This window comes from Macrobrachium rosenbergii, chromosome 48, assembly GCF_040412425.1.
Source record: "Macrobrachium rosenbergii isolate ZJJX-2024 chromosome 48, ASM4041242v1, whole genome shotgun sequence".
Lineage (NCBI taxonomy): Eukaryota > Metazoa > Arthropoda > Malacostraca > Decapoda > Palaemonidae > Macrobrachium > Macrobrachium rosenbergii.
In genome coordinates, this window is record NC_089788.1 from 2,874,613 (window position 1) to 2,895,501 (window position 20,889).

Here is a 20,889-nt window from a genome sequence, read left to right on the forward strand (position 1 = left end):
TTAGGAAATCACTGTCTGCCACCCCACTTAAGGTTGGGTATACCAGTTCGAGACAAAGGCAACTTTGCTTCTGTCATTGAAACTGGATTTCTGCCCACTTTTGGATGGCAGCCTGTCTCCTTTAGGAAATCACTGGCTGCCACCCCACTTAAGGTTGGGTATACCAGGTCGAGACAAAGGCAACTTTGCTTCTGTCATTGTAACTGGATTTCTGCCCACCTTTTGGATGGTGGCCTGTCTCCTTTAGGAAATCACTGTCTGCCACCCCACTTAAGGTTGGGTATACCAGTTCGAGACAAAGGCAACTTTGCTTCTGTCATTGAAACTGGATTTCTACCCACCTTTGGATGGTGGCCTGTCTCCCTTTAGGAAATCACTGTCTGCCACCCCACTTAAGGTTGGGTATACCAGGTCGAGACAAAGTCAACTTTGCCTCTGTCATTGAAACTGGATTTCTGCCCACCTTTTGGATGGTGGCCTGTCTCCTTTAGGAAATCACTGGCTGCCACCCCACTTAAGGTTGGGTATACCAGGTCGAGACAAAGGCAACTTTGCCTCTGTCATTGAAACTGGATTTCTGCCCACCTTTTGGATGGTGGCCTGTCTCCTTTAGGAAATCACTGGCTGCCACCCCACTTAAGGTTGGGTATACCAGGTCGAGACAAAGGCAACTTTGCTTCTGTCATTGTAACTGGATTTCTACCCACCTTTTGGATGGCAGCCTGTCTCCTTTAGGAAATCACTGTCTGCCACCCCACTTAAGGTTGGGTATACCAGTTTGAGACAAAGGCAACTTTGCTTCTGTCATTGAAACTGGATTTCTACCCACCTTTTGGATGGTGGCCTGTCTCCTTTAGGAAATCACTGTCTGCCACCCCACTTAAGGTTGGGTATACCAGGTCGAGACAAAGGCAACTTTGCTTCTGTCATTGAAACTGAACCCACCTTTGGATGGTGGCCTGTCTCCTTTAGGAAATCACTGTCTGCCACCCCACTTAAGGTTGGGTATACCAGTTCGAGACAAAGGCAACTTTGCTTCTGTCATTGTAACTGAATTTCTACCCACCTTTTGGATGGTGGCCTGTCTCCTTTAGGAAATCACTGTCTGCCACCCCACTTAAGGTTGGGTATACCAGTTTGAGACAAAGGCAACTTTGCTTCTGTCATTGAAAATTTCTACCCACCTTTTGGATGGTGGCCTGTCTCCTTTAGGAAATCACTGGCTGCCAGCCCACTTAAGGTTGGGTATACCAGTTCGAGACAAAGGCAACTTTGCTTCTGTCATTGAAACTGGTTTCTGCCCACCTTTTGGATGGTGGCCTGTCTCCTTTAGGAAATCACTGGCTGCCACCCCACTTAAGGTTGGGTATACCAGTTCGAGACAAAGGCAACTTTGCTTCTGTCATTGAAACTGGATTTCTGCCCACCTTTTGGATGGTGGCCTGTCTCCTTTAGGAAATCACTGGCTATCAGCCCACTTAAGGTTGGGTATACCAGTTTGAGACAAAGGCAACTTTGCCTCTGTCATTGTAACTGGATTTCTGCCCACCTTTTGGATGGTGGCCTGTCTCCTTTAGGAAATCACTGGCTGCCACCCCACTTAAGGTTGGGTATACCAGTTCGAGACAAAGGCAACTTTGCTTCTGTCATTGAAAACTGGATTTCTGCCCACCTTTTGGATGGTGGCCTGTCTCCTTTAGGAAATAACTGGCTGCCACCCCACTTAAGGTTGGGTATACCAGTTCGAGACAAAGGCAACTTTGCTTCTGTCATTGAAACTGGTTTTTCCCACCTTTTGGATGGTGGCCTGTCTCCTTTAGGAAATCACTGGCTGCCACCCCACTTAAGGTTGGGTATACCAGTTTGAGACAAAGGCAACTTTGCTTCTGTCATTGAAACTGGATTTCTACCCACCTTTTGGATGACAGCCTGTCTCCTTTAGGAAATCACTGGCTGCCACCCCACTTAAGGTTGGGTATACCAGTTTGAGACAAAGGCAACTTTGCTTCTGTCACTGAAACTGGTTTTCTGCCCACCTTTTGGATGGCAGCCTGTCTCCTTTAGGAAATCACTGTCTGCCACCCCACTTAAGGTTGGGTATACCAGTTCGAGACAAAGGCAACTTTGCTTCTGTCATTGAAACTGGTTTTCTGCCCACCTTTTGGATGGTGGCCTGTCTCCTTTAGGAAATCACTGGCTGCCACCCCACTTAAGGTTGGGTATACCAGTTCGAGACAAAGGCAACTTTGCTTCTGTCATTGAAACTGGATTTCTGCCCACCTTTTGGATGGTGGCCTGTCTCCTTTAGGAAATCACTGGCTGTCAGCCCACTTAAGGTTGGGTATACCAGTTTGAGACAAAGGCAACTTTGCTTTCTGTCATTGTAACTGGATTTCTGCCCACCTTTTGGATGGTGGCCTGTCTCCTTTAGGAAATCACTGGCTGCCAGCCAACTTAAGGTTGGGTATACCAGTTCGAGACAAAGGCAACTTTGCTTCTGTCATTGAAACTCGGTTTCTGCCCACCTTTTGGATGGTGGCCTGTCTCCTTTAGGAAATCACTGGCTGCCACCCCACTTAAGGTTGGGTATACCAGTTCGAGACAAAGGCAACTTTGCTTCTGTCATTGAAACTGGATTTCTGCCCACCTTTTGGATGGTGGCCTGTCTCCTTTAGGAAATCACTGGCTATCAGCCCACTTAAGGTTGGGTATACCAGTTTGAGACAAAGGCATCTTTGCCTCTGTCATTGTAACTGGATTTCTGCCCACCTTTTGGATGGTGGCCTGTCTCCTTAAGGAAATTACTGGCTGCCACTCCACTTAAGGTTGGGTATACCAGTTCGAGACAAAGGCAACTTTGCTTCTGTCATTGAAAACTGGATTTCTACCCACCTTTTGGATGGTGGCCTGTCTCCTTTAGGAAATAACTGGCTGCCACCCCACTTAAGGTTGGGTATACCAGTTCGAGACAAAGGCAACTTTGCTTCTGTCATTGAAACTGGTTTTCTGCCCACCTTTTGGATGGTGGCCTGTCTCCTTAAGGAAATCACTGGCTGCCACCCCACTTAAGGTTGGGTATACCAGTTCGAGACATTGGCAACTTTGCTTCTGTCATTGAAACTGGATTTCTGCCCACCTTTTGGATGGTGACCTGTCTCCTTTAGGAAATCACTGGCTGCCACCCCACTTAAGGTTGGGTATACCAGTTCGAGACAAAGGCAACTTTGCCTCTGTCATTGTAACTGGATTTCTGCCCACCTTTTGGATGGTGGCCTGTCTCCTTTAGGAAATCACTGGCTGCCACCCCACTTAAGGTTGGGTATACCAGTTCGAGACAAAGGCAACTTTGCCTCTGACATTGTAACTGGATTTCTGCCCACCTTTTGGATGGTGGCCTGTCTCCTTTAGGAAATCACTGTCTGCCACCCCACTTAAGGTTGGGTATACCAGTTCGAGACAAAGGCAACTTTGCTTCTGTCATTGTAACTGGATTTCTGCCCACCTTATGGATGGTGGCCTGTCTCCTTTTAGGAAATCACTGGCTGCCACCCCACTTAAGGTTGGGTATACCAGTTCGAGACAAAGGCAACTTTGCTTCTGTCATTGAAACTGGATTTCTGCCCACCTTTTGGATGGTGGCCTGTCTCCTTTAGGAAATCACTGGCTGCCACCCCACTTAAGGTTGGGTATACCAGTTTGAGACAAAGGCAACTTTGCTTCTGTCATTGAAACTGGATTTCTGCCCACCTTTTGGATGGTGGCCTGTCTCCTTTAGGAAATCATTGGCTGTCAGGTCTACTTAAGGTCGAGTATACCAGTTTCTTTACCTCTGTCATCGAAACTGGATTTCTGCCCACCTTTTGGATGGTGGCCTGTCTCCTTACGGAAATCAGTGGCTGTCAGGTCCACTTAAGGTTGGGTATACCAGTTTGAGACTGGGGCAACTTTGCCTCTGTCATCGAAACTGGATTTCTGCCCACCTTTGGAACGGAAATCAGTGACTGTCAGGTCCACTTAAGGTTGGGTATACCAGTTTGAACAAAGGCAACTTTGCCACTGTCATGAAACTGGATTTCTGCCCACCTTTTGGATGGTGGCCTGTCTCCTTTACGGAAATCAGTGACTGTCAGGTCCACTTAAGGTTGGGTATACCAGTTTGAACTGGGGCAACTTTGCCTCTGTCATTGAAACTGGATTTCTGCCCACCTTTTGATGGTGGCCGTCTCCTTACGGAAATCAGTGGCTGTCAGGTCCACTTAAGGTTGGGTATACCAGTTTGAACTGGGGCAACTTTGCCTCTGTCATCGAAACTGGATTTCTGCCCACCTTTGGATGGTGGCCTGTCTGGAAATCAGTGACTGTCAGGTCCACTTAGGTTGGGTATACCAGTTTGAACTGGGGCAACTTTGCCACTGTCATCGAAACTGGATTTCTGCCCACCTTTTGGATGGTGGCCGTCTCCTTTAGGAAATCAGTGACTGTCAGGTCCACTTAAGGTTGGGTATACCAGTTTGAACTGGGGCAACTTTGCCACTGTCATCGAAACTGGATTTCTGCCCACCTTTTGGATGGTGGCCGTCTCCTTACGGAAATCAGTGACTGTCAGGTCCACTTAAGGTTGGGTATACCAGTTTGAACTGGGGCAACTTTGCCTCTGTCATCGAAACTGGATTTCTGCCCACCTTTTGGATGGTGGCCTGTCTCCTTCACGGAAATCAGTGGCTGTCAGGTCCACTTAAGGTTGGGTATACCAGTTTGAACTGGGGCAACTTTGCCTCTGTCATCGAAACTGGATTTGCCCACCTTTTGGATGGTGGCCGTCTCCTTACGGAAATCAGTGACTGTCAGGTCCACTTAAGGTTGGGTATACCAGTTTGAACTGGGGCAAATTTTGCCACTGTCATCGAAACTGGATTTCGCCCACCTTTTGGATGGTGGCCGTCTCCTTTACGGAAATCAGTGACTGTCAGGTCCACTTAAGGTTGGGTATACCAGTTTGAACTGGGGCAACTTTGCCACTGTCATTGCCACTGTCATCGAAACTGGATTTCTGCCCACCTTTGGATGGTGGCCGTCTCCTTACGGAAATCAGTGACTGTCAGGTCCACTTAAGGTTGGGTATACCAGTTTGAACAGGGGCAACTTTGCCTCTGTCATCGAAACTGGATTTCTGCCCACCTTTTGGATGGTGGCCTGTCTCCTTAAGGAAATCACTGGCTGCCACCCCACTTAAGGTTGGGTATACCAGTTCAAGACAAAGGCAACTTTGCTTCTGTCATTGAAACTGGATTTCTGCCCACCTTTTGGATGGTGGCCTGTCTCCTTAAGGAAACAACTGGCTGCCAACCCACTTAAGGTTGGGTATACCAGTTCGAGACAAAGGCAACTTTGCTTCTGTCATTGAAACTGGATTTCTGCCCACCTTTTGGATGGTGGCCTGTCTCCTTTAGGAAATCACTGGCTGTCAGGTCCAATTAAGGTTGGGTATACCAGTTCGAGACATAGGCAACTCTGCCTCTATCATTGAAACTGGATTTCTGCCCATCTTTTTGGATGGTGGCCTGTCTCCTTTAGGAAATCACTGGCTGTCAGGTTCACTTAAGGTTGGGTATATCAGTTCGAACACAGGCAACTTTGCCTCTGTCATCGAACCTGGATTTCTGTCCACCTTTTGGATGGTGGCCTGTCTTCTTAAGTAAATCAGTAACTATCAGGGCTACTTAAGGTTGGGTATACCAGTTCAAGACATAGGCAACTTTGGCTCCGTCATTGAAACTGGGTTTATGATCACCTTTTGGATGGTGGCCTGTCTCCTTAAGGAAATCAGTAGTTGTCACGCCTACTTAAGGTTGGGTATACCAGTTCGAGACATAGGCAACTTTGCCTCTGTCATCGAAACTGGATTTCTGCCCACCTTTTGGATGGTGGCCTGTCTTCTTAAGTAAATCTGTAACTGTCAGGCACACTTAAGGTTGGGTATACCAGTTCAAGACATAGGCAACTTTGCCTCGGTCATCGAAACTGGATTTCTGCCCACCTTTTGGATGGTAGCCTGTCTCCTTAAGTAAATCAGTAACTACCAGGGCTACTTAAGGTTGGGTATACCAGTTCGAGACATAGGCAACTTTGCCTCTGTCATTGAAACTGCTTTTCTGCTCACCTTTTGGATGGTAGCTTGTCTCCTTAAGTAAATCAGCAACTGTCAGTTCGAGACATAGGCAACTTTGCCTCTGTCATCGAAACTAGATTTCTCCTCACATTTTGGATGGTGGCCTGTCTCTTTAAGGAAATCAGTGCCTATGAGGCCCACTTAAGTTGGGCATACCAGTTTAAGACAAAGGCAACACTGCCTCTGTCATCGAAACTGGATTTCTGCCCACCTTTCGAATGGTGACCTGTCTCCTTAACCCAATAACCGTTTTCTATGGGAAGCAGCTTTGGTGCCCCTGGTTGTCAGCTAAGAGTGCGTTCAGGAAAAATTTACGCTACGCAGACTGTAAGCAAAAAGTAAAAAACATAACATGGGTTCCCATGTTATATTTTTTACTTTTTGCAACTACTCTCCCGGGCGTGCTATCTTTTGAGGGCTGGGGGGCTACGTTTGCTTCTTTTTTTACCAGCTTCTGTACCTTATTCCATATATTTTAACCCATATAAGACTATTAACATATTACATACGGCCGTTTATATGTGTAGCGACATAGGAAAATATATACAGCTTCTGAAGTAATTTTTATGAAATACTAAAGTTAAATTGAAGAAATAAATTACAATTTTTGCCAACTTTAGCAATTTAGAATAATTAAAGAAAACAGTTTTCTGTCGTTATTCAGAATGAAGCGCATCTGGAGTTCAGTTACACGCACTGAACATATCTTAAAGTAATAAAACAGTCAAGTGAGCACATTTTTCATAATTCAGTTGGAATAATGTCAATAAACTACAATTACTTATCGTTTTTAATTTGCGCTAGAGCTGGAAAAGAAAAACAGAAAAGAAAGTAACTCACGACCGATACAAAGCTGGATTAGATAGGATTGCAGCCCTGCTACCGGCTGCGTCGAAAGACCAAAATTCCGTGTAAGAGAACGAACCAGTCCAGCATCGTGTTGTCTCGCTACATAGCGATGTAGCCAAGTGACTGGCGAATTCCCGCATTACATACAGATAATCAGGAAAATTATGATAAAGGGGGGTTTGGGAGGAAGTGTTTTTGTTTCGAAATGGTCAACAACACTTGGGGATTAACCTTGAAAGGAAAGTGGGAAGAATCGGTCTCACATACGTACTTAACGCCACGGTCAAAACATCTGTTCCCCGTATGTATACGTACTAAACGGCTCAGGCAGCGTTGGCGCGCTACGGTTAAAGGGTTAAACTGTGAAAAAATATAAACCGATCTATTGGAAAGATTTCAAACTGCAACTGCAACATATCAGTACTACACATTATATCCTCTTTGAGAACCTTGGAAAGGCGGAACTACTATCACCGCCCAGGTTCTCGGAACGGAAACGCCTCCAGGAAATGGAGTGTCATATGCACAGGACCAAAATTAGGGAGAAATGTGTCCATAAAGATAGCATACTTAATATAACATATATATATATATATATATATATATATATATATATATATATATATATATATATATATATATAAAATATATATATATATATATATATATATATATATAAAATATATATATATATTATATATATAGTTATTTAAATGATGAGGCTATTATAGCAATTCTAGCCATAGACTTCAATAAAATCCGGAACTATACAGCCATAATTAATAAATAACAATCAAATTTATTTTATAACTAAAGCTTTGCGAGAGCTGCATTTGGCTTTGATGAGTTTGATGGGATGCAGCAGAGGCTGAACGATTCATATATAATTTTTAAAGGGTTGAGAGAGAGAGAGAGAGAGAGTACACACATACACATAATACACATAATGCCAAAACCAACTTATAAGTGAGGATAAGTTTTAAAGGGACCTTAAAACTTCAACCACAACGCCATTTACTCTCTACACTCTGAAAGATTCACAAAGAGAGAGAGAGAAAGAGAGAGAGAGAGAGAGAGAGAAAGACCCTGACTCATACCATCTCACAAAATGAGAGGATTTCATCCAACACCCATGGTGAAACGTTCAACAGAGAGAGAGAGAGAGAGAGAGAGAGAGAGAGAGAGAGAGAGAGAGAGAGAGAGAGAGAGAGAGAGGACTCATGGCAGCGAATATGGCACCGAAACGACCTAAGCATGAAACGTAGAACGGCCTTTTTTTTCTGGCTAAAGCATGGAAGCGCAGCGAACGGGAATAAAAGATTGGACCCTTTAGCAAAGGAAGGGTGGGGGGAAGATCTCGACCGAAGACAAGAATAACAAACGGCGCCGCATTAACATGGTATGTATGCTCTAAAAGCTTTCCCCATAAATACGGCTGCAATAGGTGCATATCCGAGTGGAAAAACAGGAAGGATAACTTACGAGGTTTCCTAAGCTAGGGGCTTTTAACGTGTATATGTATATAAGAGATTAGGGAGCGGGGACAAACATCATGCGAGAAGAGAGAGAGAGAGAGAGAGAGAGAGAGAGAGAGAGAGAGAGAGAGAGAGAGAGAGAGAGAGAGAGAGTTCTGCAAGATCTTGTCAACTTTCTTCGAAACGTCTTTGGTGTATTTTAAAGAAAATATGGACCTTTCTTGGGTCGGTTTTCTGAAAAACACCATCAGAGTATTTAAAAAAATAAAGACCTCCCTTGAGTCGGTTTTCTGAAAAACACCTTGAGTATTTAAAGTCGGTTTTCTGAAAAACACCATCAGAGTATTTAAAAAAAATAAAGACCTTCCTTGAGTCGGTTTTCTGAAAAACACCTTCAGAGTATTTTTAAAGAAAATAAAGTCTTTCCTTGAGTCGCTTTTCTGAAAAACACCTTCACAGTATTTATTTAAATAAAATAATGACCTTCTTGAGTCGGTTTACTGAAAGACACCTTCAGAGTATTTAAAGAAAATAAAGACCTTCCTTGTCGGCTTTCTGAAGAACACCTTCAAAGTATTTAGAGAAAATAAAGACCATCCTTGAGTCAGTTTTCTGCAAAACGTCCTCGGAGTAAGGGGAGAAAGTCAAAATAAAACAAATAGTATAAGACTGCTCCAAGTATGTCCAAATGGATGGTAGCAATTAAAGAAAACATCTATAAGACGTTACTGAATAGAGTTTGTGTCAACCAGGGGCAAAAGAAACTTCACTGCCAAATCACCGCAAAGCAAGCAAGCAAGCAAGCAAGCAAGCAAGCGCATGCATATGCATGCTGCTAACTCTTAGGCTATTTACACAGCATTCACATTTTTTACTTTTATGGGCACATACATTTACATATGTATAATCTACATCCTGGATCTGTGGACTGCGGTAAAATGGTATCCAGGAAAGGGAAGCACATTTCAAAACTTCCAAGGTAATCGAGCGTTTCCTTTATTTCCAAAAATACGACAAAGACATGCAAATGTTATAATCACATAGGAAATAACAACGACATGTCCTGACTACGAAAATTTCGAATTTTGTAAACTGCGAGGTAAAAGCGCTTGGAAACTGAGGATGTTGTGTAATGTAATGCATTACCACCTTTAAACAATTCGCCTTCTATTTCAATAATTTATCTATTTTTATCTATTTGTATATTAATTTATGAATTCCTTTTTTTTCTAATAACTGATCTCTTCTTTCTATATTTCACTATTATCTTCTGTAACTTATTTCAAAGGAACATTGCATTCTTGGGAAGTTTGAGTTTTTGTCAATGGCCCCTACAGACTTGTTCCGTAATAATAATAATAATAATAATAATAATAATAATAATAATAATAATAATAATAATAATAATAATCCAAAAATGGCAATACTTCAAAAATAGTAAGAATGCTTGTGGGCGTCAGACATTTGCAAGGAAACAGGAGTTTTTCTTTCAGTCTTAAAAAGGATGAATCAGGTATAACTGACTGTTTTTCACCAATCACTTAAAATAACAATTTTCGTCATACTTTTAAATTATGACGGAAAAATATATATTTTCGACGAATATGAAACTCATGGCTAACATGGATTTGTACATAATTTATTTTTTTTTTTTTTTTACAAATAACGACGAAATACAATATCCCGCAGAATTTCTTAATGTTCTATTGAGCTAAGGTCTGAATACAGCCTTCCCTACTGTCATTTGAATTTCATGGAGCTTAAGCCTAATGGTGTTAAAGCCTCCACTGGTTCTTATGAGAGAGAGAGAGAGAGAGAGAGAACACACACAAAGAGATAAAGCAAGCCTAGATTAAGAAGTGACAGAGAGAGAGAGAGAGAGAGAGAGAGAGAGAGAGAGAGAGAGAACACACACACACACACACACAAAGAGATAAAGCAAGCCTAGATTAAGAAGTAAGAGAGAGAGAGAGAGAGAGAGAGAGAGAGAGAGAGAGAGAGAGAGAGAGAGAGAGAGAGAGAGAGCCTTATGAAGTGAGAGAGAGAGAGAGAGAGAGAGAGAGAGAGCCTTAGAATATGAAGTGAGAGAGAGAGAGAGAGAGAGAGAGAGAGAGAGAGACAGAAAGAGAGAGAGAAAGAATGCACAAAGAGACAAAGAAAGCAAATCTAGATTAAGAAGAAGAAGAAGAAGAAGAGAGAGAGAGAGAGAGAGAGAGAGAGAGAGAGAGAGAGAGAGAGAGAGAGAGAGAGAGAGAGAGAAATATCACACATGCCAGTAAATAAAGGGCTGCAAACTTAAGAGCACAAAAGTTCCAGCAACCGAAAATGATTCGCTGTAGAGTCACAGTTATGAAACTTTGGGGAACTTTTCCTTCTGCCATTCTTTTCTTGCCCGTAAGAGAAGGGGAAAAAAAAGCTCCAATTGATCTTGAGAAGGAAAACAGGTCCAACTGACCTTGAGAAGGAAAAAAAGTGCAATTAATCTTGAGAAGGAAAAAAGGGTCTAATTGATCTTGAGAAGGAAAAAGAGGTCCAACTGATCTTTTGAAGGAATAACGGGTCTAATTGATCTTGAGAAGGAAAAAAAGTACAATTGACCTTGAGAAGGAAAATAATCCAATTGATCTTGAGAAGGAAAAAAAAAAGGTCCAATTGACCTTGAGATCGAAAAAAAAGTCCAATGAATCTTGAGAAAAAAAAAAAGGTGTCACAAAAATACCTTCTATCCTCTAGAATGGAACATAGAATTTAGGCCAATGGTAAGCGATGGGACCTGTGAGGTCATTCAGCGGTGAAAGGGAAACTGAGAGCGAAAAGGTTCTAAAGGAGTAACAAGAGGAAAACCTCACAGTTACACTTTTGAACACCTGTTAAGTGAGGATGGAAAATAAGATAAAAAGAGAATATGAACGGAGGTGCAGTTAAAGGAATAAAAGGGGTTAAGGCTAGAGGCCGAAGGGACGCTGCAAAGAGCCTTGAGCATATGTCTACAGTGCGCCATGTACCGTGCACTGACGATACTAACCGCCCGCCCCCCTACGTGGGCCTCCTTTCTGTTGTCATTTAAATTCTCACCGGATTCATTTTTGCGAACAGAATCAAACTTTCGTAATGCATCACACTTTCATACAGACAGAGAAATAAAGTGAAATTGGGTCACCTGATAAGAGTGCTTGCTTCACATCATTATTTCAGTTATGTAGAAATAAATTTCTTAAACATCCAAGCTCCCAGATAACACAGAACAAATAATTTAATTTCGCTCAAAAACTATAAGGCAGGTACACATGAAATACTCATATTTCCCTGATACATATGTCTCAATAAATCACTTGGGTAGATCACCTCGACGTACAAACAAGAAACATGTTTTATTCGTGAAAATTTTGCCTCTGCATCATTATTTACAAAACAAGAAATTTCCACTCTTCTTCATGCATACAATAATGTAAGGTCTGGATCGACCCTTGCCATGGAAAAACACTAAATTATTAATCCTGACTTTCGGACAAAATATAAAAACACTTGCATCACCTCACAGACATCAGGTTGCACTGACGTTAGTGCAGACGTGATATTTTTAAAAACAAGACTGTTGAATCTTCCAACAGACACTACCAATTTAACAAAAAAGGTCTTTTCCGGTGAGAAAAAAAAATGTTGATGATTTTTATGTATGTACTTATGTTTAGTTGTAATAAAGTTCTCGAAGAGCCTGGTGGAAGGCGAAATTATCGAGCTATCAGAGTGTTTTAATATCTTTTTCTCCTGTGGACTATACTGAAACATCTCATCTTCGTGGTATGAAGATTATATTTAAATATACATATTATTAGCGTAAAACTAAAATGCCCTTTTTTTCTCGTGACAGACCAACATCAATCAGGGTACGGTCCTGGCAATATCTGGATAATAGACACATGACCTTCTGTTGAAATGGTAGACGACTAGCTTTAAAGGTCTCCCGGAGTACCCTACGTGTACCTGATCAACAATATTAGATTTGGTTTGGTACTGATCCTACATCTGACACCATCAATAAATTGCAGACTCTACTCTGTGACGGTAACAGTTCGATCTCGATGCCAGCTGATCTTTCGGGAAAATTGTTTGCTTTAAAGTTACATATGCGGAAAAATAGGAAATATAAACAAAACTATTCACCAATGTGAGTATGTACAAATTACGTATAGCACGTTTTCGTTCCTCTGGAGCATCGTGTACGCAAACACGAGTGCAGAAGAAAATGTCGTTATACATTACTCGCTGTTCTATCCAAAACACAACCAGCTACCTTGCAAAATGGCGCGACTGCAAGCAATGTGCACAAAACTCGCAATGCAACACTGAGAAGGAGAAACGAGAAAGGAGTGTAATTCTGAGGCTATACGTTTCGAATTCACAGTGGAATGGAATGGAATATAGAGTTTAGGCCAGAGGCCAAGCACTGGGACCTACGAGGTCATTCAGTGCTGAAAAGGAAATTGAGAGTAGGTGGGTCTGAAAGGTGTAACAGGAGGAAAACCTCTCAGCTGCACTATGAAATAATCGTTAGGAGAGGGTGGATAGCAAGATGGAAGAATATAATATGAATGGAGGTAGAGTAAAAGGAACGGAAGGGGTCCCCCACTATAACGGATCAACAGTCAATGTACCGCCAAGGAGAGGGTACCGTACTTGAATTGCTCTGCGATTATTAAACACCTTTTTAAATCCTTGTGGGTCCAAATCACAAAATCAATGACCTGGCTCAAGGCTCAGACCAAATGCGTCAAAAATTAGTATACAAAAATCTGCTATATAGTCTTTGTGTCACACTGATCAAAACCATACGCAAACAAAATACAGAACAGTAGAGTAAAACTGAACCATAAACACAAAGGGAAATGAAACGTAATGAATTATAAATACCGGTAGCTGAACACTACACTGATGATGAACCATAAACACGAAGGGAAATGAAATGTAATGAATTATAAATACAGGTAGTTGAATAGTACATGAAAATGAACCATAAACACAAACAAAGGGAAATGAAATGTAATGAATTATACATACAGGTAGTTGAACAGTACATGAAAATGAGCCATAAACACAAACAAAGGGAAATGAAATGTAATGAATTATACATACAGGTAGTTGAACACACACTGAAAATGAACCACATACACAAACAAAGGAAATGAAATGTAATGAATTATAAATACATGAAAATGAACCATGAACAAAACAAAGGGAAATGAAATGTAATGAATATAAATACAGGAACCATAAACACAAACACAAAAGGGAAATGATATGTAATGAATTATAAATACAGGTAGACGAAATTACACTGAAAATGAACCATAAACACACACAAAAGGAAATGAAATGTAATGAACTATAAATACAGGTCGCTGAAACAGTACACGAAAATGAACCATAAACACAAACAAAAGAAAATGAAATGTAATGAATTACAAATACAACCACCTGCTGACGAGGTTAATACATATTCGCGTTCATTAAACACATTAAAAGCTTCCTTACCTTTCCCAAGTCGTCACGGGACACTTGGCATCCCAAGTCGCATCTTGTATTAATCAGGGATTCAATCTGTAATAACAAAAAAATATACAAATTATCAAGGATGAGAAATACTAATTTTACTGCAAAGTATATGAAGTGAAAATGATCAACATTGCTATACTCCTTCGTTAAATATGAGAAGCTAATTTGAAATTACTCAAGAACGAGGGAGAGTCAGGTAAATGTTGATGGGGTCTTGTCAAGTAAATTTACAGTAACTAGTGAGGTGCTACAAGGCAAAGGTTATTTCACCCATGACATTTACCCTTCCCACAGATTTTATAATGAGAATTGCGGTTGGAAAGAAAACAAGGTTTCGACTGGAGTAACAATACAAAGTTGACAGACTCAGCATATGTAGATGATGCAGTTTTAATCAACAAAACAGTCCATGATCTACAAAGCTTGCTTAACTGAATGCATCATGTCTAGAGAATTGAATTGAAATCAATATAGAATTTAGGCACTGGGACCTGTGAGGTCATTCGGCGCTGAAACGGAAATTGACAGTAGAAGGTTTGAAAGGTGTAACAGGAGGAAAACCACGCAGCTGCACTATGAATCAATTGTTAGGAGAGGGTTGGAAAGTAAGATGGAAGAAAGAATATGAAAGGAGGTACAGTTAAAGGAGCGAAAGGGGTTGCATCTAGGGGCTGAAGGCACGCTGTAAAGATCCTTAAGTAATGCCTACAGTGCCCCGCAAGAGCTGCACTGACGGCACTACCTCCCTACGGGAATATATCCAGAGAGATGTAGATATGTAGATGAGAAAATAATGAAAGTGAGACGGAGATGGTTTGCACATGTCCTTCGCACGACCCCTGGGAGAACAAGTGATATATAGTTGTCAGCTGGGCTGTGGGCACCAAAAGAGTTGGATGACCCACACCTAGACCTACCTGGATGAGGGCTACGAGAAGGAAGGAAGGGAATGAATGGAGATTTGTGGAACATACAGCACAGGATAGACGTGCGTATGAATTTCACTGAGGGCCTTGGATAAGCCTGGGGTTTATAATCTACCAAGCGACTTGACAACCTGACATAAAACCATGAAGATGACTAACAATTCTAGACGGACAGTACTACAGCTGCAACAACAACGTACAACAGCAACAGCAACAATAGTAAAAACAACATCCCAGAGCTGAAAGCAACAGAATAGGATTGAACAGAGCACTCAACTAACGCAAAAAGCCCACTTGCAATTTCGCCGGGCTGAAATTTTAACTGCTAAGAATTTTTGACCTGATCCAATAGTTCCCAATGACCAAATAAATTTGTGCGTATATGCATTCCGCCTACAGAGAGAGAGAGAGAGAGAGAGAGAGAGAGAGAGAGAGAGAGAGAGAGAGAGACAAAAGGAGAGAAAAAAGAAAAAAAATAAAAAAAAACATCGAAATACGCAATGAATACAATGGAGGATTTACCCGACAACGCACGCAGTAAACCAACGTCTACAAATGTAGAAAAGGATGAACAAAGTCTAACTGAATATTTTTCAAAGTGTTATTTTGTAAGGGCAAAATCTCAGGCGATTTAGAAAGAATATTTTCATCCATTGCAATTATCACTTAAAAAAGTCTGCCTTTTCTTAGAGAGAGAGAGAGAGAGAGAGAGAGAGAGAGAGAGAGAGAGAGAGAGAGAGAGAGAGAGAGAGAGAGAGAGAGAGATAACTTTCTCGTAAATTTTGCTGTCTACGATCTCTTGTCGTTGTGACAGTAATTGCCGCATCAATAAATCAATAATGCCTGAATTAGGACTGTCGTCATCACAAATGAAGAGAATCGATACCAATCCCCAAGGTACCACAACCACGGGAATGCTGGTGGCCAACTTCAAAAAAAAAAAATTTCCCGTCAAGTGTCACTTAGCGTCATGTAAATAGCTTCGAAATATCGACCAACACTTTATTACTTATCCTCATCGAAATTCATCAGACGATTAAATTGAAAAACTCTTTACAGTCATTTTGATTCGATTCAAGGCACTCAGGTTCGGTATAGTTAACCGATACTTGTATCGGAATATCGACAACGCGTCAAAAGGCACTGTCAAAGTTGCAAGTAAAACAAAACGTTCGATTATGTGAAAGAAATTTTGTTGCCCCCGAGAGGCTATATACATACATTACACACTAGAAGTAAAATCATGGGGTTGGGGAGAATAACCACTTAAGAGACAGCCCTTTAAAACTTCAATGTTATAGGAATGGAATGGAATGGAATGGAATAGAGACTTTAGACCAAAGGCCAAGTACTGGAACCTATAAGGAGCTGCCCGACAGATTTAAAGTTCTCTACAGGAGTTCACTGACAGATTTAAAGTTCTCTGAAGGAGTTCACTGACAGATTTAAGTTCTCTGCAGGAGTTCACTGACAGATTTAAAGTTCTTTGAAGGAGTTCACTGACAGATTTAAAGTTCTCTGCAGGAGTTCACTGACAGATTTCAAGTTCTCTGGAGTTGACTGACAGATTTAAAAGTTCTCTGCAAGAGGTCACTGACAGATTTCAAGTTCTCTGGAGCTGATTGACAGATTCAAAATTCTCTGCAGGAGTTCACTGACAGATTTCAAGTTCTCTGAAGGAGCTGACTGACAGATTTCAAGTTCTCTGAAGGCGCTGACTGACAGATTTCAAGTTCTCTGGAGTTGACTGACAGATTCAAAATTCTCTGAAGGAGTTGATTAACAGATTTAAAGTTCTCTGTAGGAATTGGCTGACAGACTTCAAGTTCTCTGAATGAGCTGACAGATTGATTGAAGTTCTCTTGAGGAGATTCTTAAATGTTAACAAAATACACGTGAAATGAAGAAATATATTTGGCAGTGGATGTCAGGTCTGTTATAGAACCTCCTTTCCTCAGTATTCGATGTACAGACAACTCAACAAAGAGGTCCACCTAATAAGAAAACAATGTCAGGTCTAAAAGGTGCCAGTGCCTAAAAGAAGGGGGAAAAAAGGAGGCACACAAACCATTCTTAAATCTATCGTCGCCACGCAGGCCTTGAATAAAAACGACAGAAACAAGCGACCATCTCGCAGAGTAGAGACCGACCCGGGACTTGATGATAAAAGAGTGTTTAAGACAAGGAAGCTTTTGTAGAGAAGATTGTCAACGGGAAAGGCAAAAGGACGGCTTCCTAACGCGCTGAGACAATACTTGAATGGAGGCGGATCTATACATAACTGGATACGGCCTTCAGGAGAAACACAAGGGCGACACCTAAATAGCATCAAGAAAAATTTCCTTCTCAAGAAAAATTTCAGGGACTAAAAAGTTAGACGAGCTATTCGAATTGAAATATTCACAGACTGTCTCCTAGAGCTAAAACTACCTAAAGCGACTGACTGATTGATTTATGATTATTTAAACTGGCGTCAAAACATCTAGGTTATTGACGCTGTAAAATAAATTAAATAGGAAACTTTAGAAAAAAATTTAAAAGGAGTTTTTATATAAGAAATGTGTAAATATATATGTATATATAATATATACATCTGTAAATTCATATATACTATACATACACGCATACTGCACATGTATATGATTTAAAATCAGTTGAGGAGACCCGCCTCTCTCACAAAGATATATAACTGCTCTATACTACAATCCTTTCCGAATAAAAGCGAGAGAGAGAGAGAGAGAGAGAGAGAGAGAGAGAGAGAGAGAGAGAGATGCATCCTCTACCACAACAATGATGAAAATACAAAAACCTTCCGTTCAGCAGAGCAAATAATGACTACATATCTAGATATATATAACTAGATTAATCAGATAGCCTGCACCAGAGAGCCGCGCTCTCATCCACCGTGAAAATCGAAACGCAATTTCTGGCGATCACAAAATGCTGGAAAATATCACGCTTGAAAGCTTGCATCGCACAGCGAACAGACAAAAACGAAGTAGGCATTTGGGTGAAGATCCCTGCATACAAAAGTGATTATTCATTTTGCACCGGCAAAAAATTTCCACAGAACATTTGAAAAGAAACTCATTTTTTCTGGGATATATGAGCAATCTCCCTCTGCTGAAATAACGGCGGCTGCTATCTTGAATCTTTTGTGTGCCGTGGGGTTTTCATTTGCATGGCAACAAATGAGGTCGTTTTTCCCTCTAAGCCGATGAATAGAAGTTATAACAGACTAATGGTTTGCAGAGAGGCAAAAGGCTTGTTCTGCCGTGGTCACTGCCTTTGTTCTCTTCCCCGAGGCTTCATCTATTTCGGAGTAGTCTCTAAATGTTGCGGGATAAATTATACATCTGCGTTTGTGAAATCCCCACAAAAATAATACACGAAATAAATTTCAAAAGGACGGTGAAAGTAACAAAAAAAAATTCTTTGCGAGAAAAAACTGACTAATGGAAGATTACAAAAACATCGAGCAAAACACACATATAAAATAACATTCACTTCTTGAATGCGAAATTTCCTTTTGTGTTTTATTCATTCCAAAAGCATTTAGCTTTCCCCTATTTAAAAGGTACGTTAATTCGGCAGTAACAAAAACTAGAGTCACATTCTACGCGTCTTTATCAAATAAACAACCTTTTGCCATTTTGTTAGTCTGAAAATTTCAGGCACGGAGAAGTCGCATATCAGCGTTGCTGAAAAAGTTTAAGAAATTATTCAGAATATAGAATATAGAATTGGCCAAATACCAAGTGCTGGGACCTATGAGGACATTCAGCGCTGAAAGGAAAACAGAATAGAAAGGTTTGAAAGGTGCAACATGAGGAAAACCTCGCAGTTGCACTATGAATCAATTGTTAAGAGAGGGTGGAAAGTAAGACGGAAGAAAGTAAATACGAACGGAGGTGCAGTAAAAGGAATGAAAGGGGTTGAAGCTAGGGGCCGAAGGGACGCTGCAAAGAACCTTAAGTAATGCTTACAGTGCTAACCCCGCCCCCCCAACGGGAAAGGAATGATTTATGCGCATCGAAAAGACTCAACTGCTTTGGTGGGTAAATCAGTATCGAAGTGACGTATTCAGCCGTAAAATAAACATATATAAATTCCTACTTATTTATTATTATTATTATTATTATTATTATTATTATTATTATTATTATTATTATTATTTATTACTTTATTATTATTATTATTATTATTATTATTATTATTATTATTATTATTATTATTCAGAAGATGAAGAGCCCTATTCATATGGCACAAGCCCACCACAGAGGCCACTGACTTGAAACTCAAGCTTCCAAAGAATATGATGATGTTCATTCGAAAGAAGTAACAGAAGGTAAAGAGATATACAAAAAGAGGAGATCAGCTATTAGAAATAGATAAACTAACAAATAAATAAATAAATAAAAAGTGAGTAAATTATTAAAATACAAGGAGAATTATATTAGGGTAATAATGCATTGCATCTTCGCCTGAACTTGTATTTAGTTCCAATTTGCACTACATTTAGATGGGAGACTTCCTTGTATTTAGATGTTTCTATTTTCTGACCCTTGCATTTAGATGTTCCTATTTTCTGACCCTTGAATTTAGATGTTTCTATTTTCTGACCCTTGTATTTAGATGTTTCTATTTTCTGACCCTTGAATTTAGATGTTTCTATTTTCTGACCCTTGAATTTAGATGTTTCTATTTTCTGACCCTTGAATTTAGATGTTTCTATCTTCTGACCCTTGAATTTAGATGTTTCTATTTTCTGACCCTTGTATTTAGATGTTTCTATTTTCTGACCCTTGTATTTAGATGTTTCTATTTTCTGACTCTTGTATTTAGATGTTTCTATTTTATGACCCTTGTATTTAGAAGTTTCTATTTTCTGACACTTGCATTTAGATGTTTCTGTTCTGACCCTTGTATTTAGATGTTTCTATTTTCTGACCCTTGCATTCAGATGTTTGTATGTTCTGACCCTTGTATTTAGATGATTCTATTTTCTGACCCTTGTATTTAGATGTTTCTGTTTTCTGACATTTGCACTTTGATGTTTCTATGTTCTGACCCTTGTATTTTGACGTTTCTATTTTCTGACCCCTTGCATTTAGATGATTCTATTTTCTGACCCTTGCGTTTAGATGTATCTATTTTCTGACCCTTGCATTTAGATGTTTCTATTTTCTGCCCCTTGCATTTAGATGTATCCATTTTCTGCCCCTTGTATTTAGATGTTATGTACTCACAACTGCATCAGAAAAATTTTAAAAATCTTCTTTTTCAGGGAAGCTTCACCGACACGAGATAATATCCTTCAAAGAACACTGCTAATTATTTTGAGATAGGCATCTATTATCTCCAACAACATTACATAACAACGACTCGGCAACTAATTAGTCTTCCCTTTGTGGGAGAGGACATATCGCTTTTCAGAGCGGCCGCATTAAAAAGAAAAAATAAGGTCTCTTTTAGAGCAAGTGTGGTCGCACCTACAGAAAACTTTCCCGACACGGAAACAAACCTGCTTCAAAGAGGGCGACCAATTAACCGACCGACCACAGAGACCAAAGAGCGAAAGGACTTTGAAATGGAATGAAAACAATGGTTGATATTCTATTGTAACATTCAATATTCGAAATATATTCTATTCTAATAATTGATCTCTTTTTTTTTTTGTATTTCCTACGGCCTTCTGTTACTTCTTTCAAATGAACACACTATTTTTGGAAGCTTGAATTTCAAAGTCAGTGGTGGGCTTGTTCCATATGAATAGGGATCATCCTCTGAATAATAATAATAATAATAATAATAATAATAATAATAATAATAATAATAATAATAATAATAATAATAATAATATTTGAACGATTAATGCAGCCCTTTTTTATTACATTATACTCCTAAACACTTGGCT

General features: G+C 40.2%; 1 protein-coding gene across 20 annotated transcripts in view; it reads right to left on the reverse strand.

Annotated features, from left to right (window-relative positions):
- Positions 1-20,889, reverse strand: part of LOC136831178 (uncharacterized) — a 1,009,691-nt gene that overhangs the window by 542,567 nt on the left and 446,235 nt on the right. For all 20 annotated transcript variants that reach the window (XM_067091138.1, XM_067091137.1, XM_067091135.1 and 17 more), the window contains one exon: positions 14,026-14,091. In XM_067091138.1, the coding sequence (XP_066947239.1) occupies positions 14,026-14,091 (66 nt within the window). The remainder of the gene's footprint in view (positions 1-14,025; positions 14,092-20,889) is intronic.